Raw genomic sequence first — 7072 nt, 5'->3', positions numbered from 1 at the left:
GCAGGAAGAAGTGGGCAAGTCGAAGTATGGGCAGCGTTCCGTTCTCCACGAGGTTGTTGGCATCCTGAGACTGCCTGTTATCTTGGTTTTCGTTATGGCGACCGTAGTGTGGAATATCATCACTCTGGCCATTGGTTTCCCTGCTGCCTTCTACCGCATGCCCATTTCTAGATGAAACCCCACTTGAATCACGGCTGTTGTTTGCTGAACTCGAGTTATTCTGCTCCGACTGTATATCCGGTAAGTGGTGACCACCTCTCTGTACTTCCGAGTTAGATTCGGTTTCCATTAAAGAGCTCAGTTCTCCAAAGCCTGTCATAATTTGTCTAAGGATTGAGCGAAGAGCCACTGATGAAGGTTCACCAAGCCCAGTTTCCGAGATCCGACGGAGAGGTATCCGTATGGTGCTAACATAGGTTCGGATACCTGCACGTTCCGATCGCGATATCGTACGCCGAAATCCCCCGCTGTCACTTTCAAAGGTAACCGTGTTTTCTGCCATTCCTACTCTTGAACGAGTTCTACTAGCAATACTGTCCCGATCTCGGTTTTCTCCAGGACGGATTCTTCTCACTTGAAGATCTAGTGTAATTGTTGGATGCCTTCTAATAGCAGCTACTGGCCTACTAGATTCCTCCTCTTCCAAAGTTATTCCCAAGGATGGGGCTACGCTGGAAAGCTGAGGAATCTGAGCGTTACCTCTTGCTTGCCCTTCAGCAGGCTGTGGAGAAGGCTGAGCTGTTTGTCTTCTACTTCTGTTAACTTGCTGTGCATTTCTATCCTGTCTCTGCCCACGCTCCTCAGAAGGAGCAGTATCTCCTTGTCTTTGCAGCGGAGAGCGGCTTCGACTACTTAAAGTAGACCTCAGCCGCAGAATTTCTAGTCTTTGGTTTGCACTCATCCTAACACTAGTTCTAGCTCTACCTCTTGTGACTCCTGTAGAAGTGCCTCTTTCTGGCATTTCTCTTTGATCACCAGCAGCTGCAGAATTATTACGTGTAGTTTGTGTTTCGGAAAGGCCTGGCAACTCCCTTGTTCTACTCCTGAGCCTCCCCGAGAGCGGAGGAGAGGCTGCTTCCGAGCTTTGTGCCACAGAACTTCTTACAGACCTGGTCCTTGCAGTGCTTGAAGGCTGGCTGTTCGCTTCTCTTGCAGTCCTGCTCCTTGTTCGTGGGGTTCCTGGACTGACAGCTCTTTGATGTCTTCTTTCTGAATACATTCTGCTACTATCTATACCCACATACTCCTCACCAGCAGTTTCAAAACTGTTATGCTCGTGATTTATGTTGATTTCAAGACTAAACCGAAACTCCCCGCTGTTTGGATTTGTTCGACTCACGGCTCTCCAGGTTTGGTTCCCACTCTGTCCACTGCGAGTGGCATTTCCTGTGCGACGAAACGTGTTCAGCCATTCAAGCAAAGAGTCACCATTTGCATTTTCTCCAAGAACATCAGAATCTGAGAGAAACAAAGAATTGCAAATATTCATACAACTGCACGCATAGCACACTACCATGCACTCCAAATCCTCTATGCTTGCTGGGCCCTCTTTCAGAAATGTTGCAGGAGCAGGACAGCTGCTGTGCTACACGAATGTAATTTTGCTGAAAATACACTGTATGTAAAAGTGTCAGCAAAACTCATCAGTTCAACCTAGAATTTTTGTCCCACCAGCAGATACAAATGTCCTTCTGGAGCCCCCAACACAAGAAAGACATGGATCAGTTAGAACGAGGCCAGAGGAGGCCACCAGGATGATCCGAGGGCTGGAGCACTTCTACTGTGAGGACAGGCTGAGAGAGTTGGGGCTGTTCAGTCTGGAAAAGAGAAGGCTCCGGGGAGATCTTATAGCGGCCTTCCAGTGCCTGTAGGGGGCCTCCCAGAAAGCTGGGGAGGGACTTTTCATAAGGGCAGTTAATGACAGAAAAAGGGGAAATGGGTTTAAACTGAAAGAGGGGAGGTTTAGATTAGATATTAGGAAGAAGTTCTTCACTGTGAGGGTGGTCAGACACTGGAACAGGTTGCCCAAGGAAATTGTGGATGCCCCTCCCTGGAAGTGTTGAAGGCCAGGCTGGATGAGGCTTTGAGCAACCTGGTCTAGTGGAAGGGGTCCCTGCTGATGGCAGGGAGGTTGGAACTAGGTGATCTTTAAGGTCCCTTCCAATCCAAACCATTCTGTGATTCTATGATACACAGATAAATTAATATGCCCATATGGCCTCTTCTGAGAAACTGTTCAGATTTACGCAGTCCAAAGGTAAGTTGCATTTGTCCAATTTCTGTCCCTCACTTCAGCTATCAATTTGAGGGTATCTTAGTCAAAGATTATTTTGATAAAGCAAGGAAAAGTACAACAGATTTTGTCTTCTTTTGGTAAACATTTTAAAAAATGGTTTTCTATAAGCAGTGGAATAAACGATGCACGGTTTCAACAGCTTTGCTCCTTCTGCACAAACATAATCTTTTCCTGCTGCAATATCCACAGCTCCATTCCTAATCTTCTCCAACAACAAGCTCAGGAACAGATACAATTGTTGCGCTTAGTGTGAATTTTGTAAAAAGAAAGCCAATAGTTATGATCACAGTGAAGATTTTCCCTCAAAGGGATCAGGTTAAGATCTCCCTACTCCACTATCTCCCTGCTTTCATGAAACCTGCAAGAACTCTGGTATCTTTGTTTCCGAGTTGCCTATTCCTCTCCTAATCTGACTAGAATTGGACAAATGATTAAGCTAATATTGCTGGGGAAGTGAAGACAGACAGTGCACATAATACAAGCCTTCCTCCATAAAAGAAATGGAAATGAAACAACAAAAACAACAAAACAATGGAGAAGTCAAGTGTGTCCCAGTTAACTTATTCTCTGTTGCAGCTTCTCTAATACATGATAAAACCTTCCAAGAATTAGAATAAAAATTATTTTTGTGCTTTTAAGTTTACTAGCAAAGGGGTACCAGGAAAAGAGGAGAAAGTAATTTGTGGCTGACAAATCAGCTTTCATAAAGTATTTCAAGCTTGTTTTCGCATCATTAGGAAATCTCTCTAACTTTTAAAACAATCCACAGATGGAAAAAAAAAAAAGAAGGAAAAACGAGACCTGAAATGGCTGGTACTGAAATCCATCAGCATTTCTCCTAAATATTTGTGCAAAACAATATTTATGCAACATGTACGATGTGTATCTACATATATGAATGAACAATGTTCACCTCCAACAGTTCTACCTTCACCTTCTCTGTTATCCAGATCAGTCTGTGATGCCAGACGCTCCTTAGCCCCCTCCAAGCGTTGCTGCAACTCTTCTGCTGTTATTTCCCCTGAAATAATTTACAGAACACTGTTAGATAAGATATTATTATGGGCTCAACACAGCCATGCAGAAATAACATTTTTTATCTTGAAGGAAAATCTTCAGAAATAAGGTAAAATTAATGAAATCAAAAAGAAAACATCACTCGTATGACATTGTAACACAGATACACAGATAACACAGGAAGCAGGTACTGGGGTGGAAGAAAAAAAAATGCTGAACAGGTGTCAAGAGCATGCCAACTTCCAGTAACAACTCAGAGACCCCCAGAATTGCCACATGCCACAGATACACTTTAGTGTTCCAGATGTTAATTATTTGGGTTTGGATATTACCTTTATAAGGACATGTTGCATTTGAAAAAGTTACATTTTTATTCCAACTTTGGTATCTATTTAAGTTGTTAATTTTTACTGACTATCATAAATTTTGAAGGGAAACAGAGGGCTTTTTCCTTCCTCCAAAGCCACGGACATCAGGCTACTTGACTCATACAACGACACGCGGTGCCTGGTGCCTGACAGCAGTAGCGTCACTTCACATTACATCTTTTCTACTGAAGGTATTCGCATCTTACCAGGAGTGCCAAGCAGGTTGCGGTCTCTCATTAACCTGTAGTCTTCTTCATTGAGTTCATTAATGAACTGGTAATAGGCCTCCTCCCTACTGAGGCGCTCCAACTGTCGTTGTCTCTCACCTTCACCGTGAGTACGCTCTCGTGAAGATGCTTGCTCATTGCCATTCCCTGCACGGTGCCGAGAGCCATCCATAATGATAATGCCAGGCTTTCCTGAACAAAACCAGAAAGTCAGGCTGCACAGTAATTACAGTAAGAAGTTATCTAATTTACAGTAAAAAGATCCCAGTATTTTCAATGAAATTAGTTTATTAATAGCTAAAGATTATTAAACCAAGCTCCATGTTATTTGCCAAGTCAACAGTGTAGTTTATTATGTGAGTATTTTGCTTCTGGCTTGCCGAAAAATAGCTAGTAGATCCCTTTGCTTACTGAAAGGACGTACCAGTTGGTACAGCAACTTTAAAATAAAAAAGCTATGACAGATTCTATTTTTTAAAAAAACCTAAATAAGGATATTCTAGAAAGTTAAAAGAATAACATAAAATCTACTTCCCTTCTCCCAAGGGAAATACAACAGCAGCGTGGAGTATTTCAAAAGCTAAAATGTCACTGAAAACATTGTTCTCTAATTATTGGACTGTAATTACCCAGTGTAGACTTCTGACAACCACAGATACTGCTTTAGAGAAGACTACCTTCCACTTGAAACATTTACCAATAAGCAGGTAGGCCTACATGAATATCTCCATCGGTACTACCGCTCACGTAGCACAAAGCCTACATACACATTTTTGGCAGAACGGACTCTTTCAACATTCTGACACAACTGGTATATTTTCCTTGTACTCTCTAACCCAAGGATTAGCTAGCAAAGGGATTCTCATCTCCAGAAAACTGCTGTAAAAGAGAAAGGGCTATACTCTGCCACAGTTCTTCATCACTTTCCAAATACTGAACCAGTGGAATCACAGTATTAGAAGGCCTGAATAACCTTTCAGTGGCAGTGGCATCACCTCTGTTGACTTCTGTGCCATTACCACCTCTCTCTGGTTAGGGCTCAATCCTGGGCCAATCGGCTCTCAGATCACTCACCAAGTTTTCCATTTTCTAAAGAAAAGCTGTTCTTCAACATTCAGTTTGAAAGAAGAGAAAGTGAAGCATCATCCTTTCAATGGGGCTTCCTGTTTAGCAAGAGCCACCTGTAATACCTGCTTAGGCAGACACTTGACAGAAGAGATCAGTTCTCTAAAGAGGAGATCACCAGCCCAAAAGAGCAACCATACGGCAGCATTCTGCTTGCATGTGTAGAGGAAATTATTGGGTAAATACTTCAGTGTTTTGGGGGGTTTTTTGTGAGGTTTACTTTTTTGGGAGGGTCAATTCACAACCATATCAAAGTCACTTCAGAGGACAGCACTTGCAGCACACTCCTGATCAGTAATTAGTCTTCACAGGAAAGGTAATGAGACAACAGACCAAACAACTATTAGACATACATTCAATAAAGAATAAATCTTCATCAGTGCTGCCAACAGATACAAAGAATCAGAAAACGTATTTGCCAAGAGCAGAAGCAGGCATACATTTAATATACCTTTCTTATGTTCTTTGTGGGATCCATTCTGATGCATCCTTGGTCTCCTCATTTTCCACCCCATACGCTACCTCTTCCCCCCATAGGTAACTGTACTTCTAAACAGCCCTTCCCAGTCTTCTCACTTGTGTGCCTCCTGTGCTCTGTATCGCATTTTAATCTATTTCATACTTCCCTCCCAGCTCTTCAACTCACTTAACTGAAAAGAAATCAAATCTGAATATCTCCCCTTCAAGACATTTTCTATTCCCATAGTGTTTGTGGGAGTTTTAAATTTACTATTGCCCTCTTGGCTCAGCCTCACAAGCTGCAGGTAACTGCTGGCTTCCATTTCCCACAAGTGCTATGTTCAAATCAGGCCACTTCTCATATCCCATGTCTAAACACAAATTTCTCCCCAGCTCTTGGCCTTACTGCCCTGGTTTCCTCAAAACAAATGCACTTCCTCCTCCCCGCAACACACAGTTAGTAGGTAACTCATTATTACCCTAATGGCTCCCATCACTTGATTATTTTAATGAAAATGCCCAATCCATACGACATTGAATATTAAAGTACCTCTGTCCCAGATCACTTACAACTTGAGACAAGTAAAACACGGAAGGGAACAGAAGAGATAAAATTCATTTAGTTTTCAGGTAAGGTTGCTATTTAGATGAAAGCCTTAAAACAACTAATGTGTTACTTTTTGCCTGACAATTATCATAGTAAGTTAACTGACTTTCTGGATATATCACTATATTGCTGCACAGAAAAAATGATGTATAAATTCTTATGATGAAAAGTCCATCACCCCCTCAATCTAAATTTACACTGTTGTTCAGAAGACATATTCTTTACTTTTCATTTCTCATCCACAGAAAAACTGGAAATCTCTTCCTCAGATTTTGTGGGGGGTAGAAAAAAAAAAATTACTGTTTTGTTGACGACTGTTATGTTAGGATGATTAGTCACACTCTTTAAATGACTCACTTAGAAGTGTGAAGTGTTCAGTTGTCCCATCTGTTTAACATAACAGCATGGAGGACAACTGCTATCCCTATTTATCAAACACCATCACACCTAAGTACTTTGGCACTGAAAATGTTTCAGAGTAGTGCAAGTTGAAGGGTATTAACTGCATCACAATGAAGTACTTTGGCACGTAAAATATTTCAGAGTACTGAAAAGTTGAAGGGTATTAACTACTAAGATGTAAAAAACTGAAATCGAAATCCAGTGATGACTCAGGATTACTCTTCCTTTGCAAAGAAACAGGTGCTACATGCCAACAGTTTATCTACATTTTCTAGAATTTTCAACCTAAGACTAACTCCTTCAGTTCTTAATGCAAAGTTACTCTGGCCCGTTCTTGACAATTTGCATTCATTTTTATCGAAGCAATATATACCATAAGCTTTTAGGTTTTGGCCTCTTTCCATGAATTACTATCCCCAATTCAATTAGGTATTCATTTTCTGAAAGACTACTGCCTGACTGCAAGACGACTATGGAGTTTAGATGAGGAAACCTCCCGGAGCGGCAGGGCTATTTAGCATTTCTGTCACACTGCAGCCTCCAGGCGAGATGATCTCACCGAACTGGGGGG

The 7072-nt window shown here is 41.8% G+C and overlaps 1 protein-coding gene across 1 annotated transcript in view; it reads right to left on the bottom strand.

Moving 5' to 3' along the window:
* RNF6 (ring finger protein 6) overlaps positions 1 to 4080 on the bottom strand; it is a 5483-nt gene extending 1403 nt beyond the window's left edge. The window contains exons 1-3 of the mRNA XM_010165258.2: positions 3888 to 4080; positions 3225 to 3317; positions 1 to 1458 (exon numbers count right to left, since the gene is read on the bottom strand). The exon at positions 1 to 1458 is cut by the window's left edge and continues 1403 nt beyond it. Coding sequence (XP_010163560.1) covers positions 1 to 1458; positions 3225 to 3317; positions 3888 to 4080 — 1744 coding nt within the window. The remainder of the gene's footprint in view (positions 1459 to 3224; positions 3318 to 3887) is intronic.
* Between the last annotated feature and the right edge of the window lie 2992 nt (positions 4081 to 7072).

Source organism: Antrostomus carolinensis, unplaced genomic scaffold (genome assembly GCF_000700745.2).
Source record: "Antrostomus carolinensis isolate BGI_N321 unplaced genomic scaffold, ASM70074v2 scaffold54743, whole genome shotgun sequence".
Lineage (NCBI taxonomy): Eukaryota > Metazoa > Chordata > Aves > Caprimulgiformes > Caprimulgidae > Antrostomus > Antrostomus carolinensis.
This window is presented reverse-complemented; position numbering and strand designations above follow the sequence as displayed.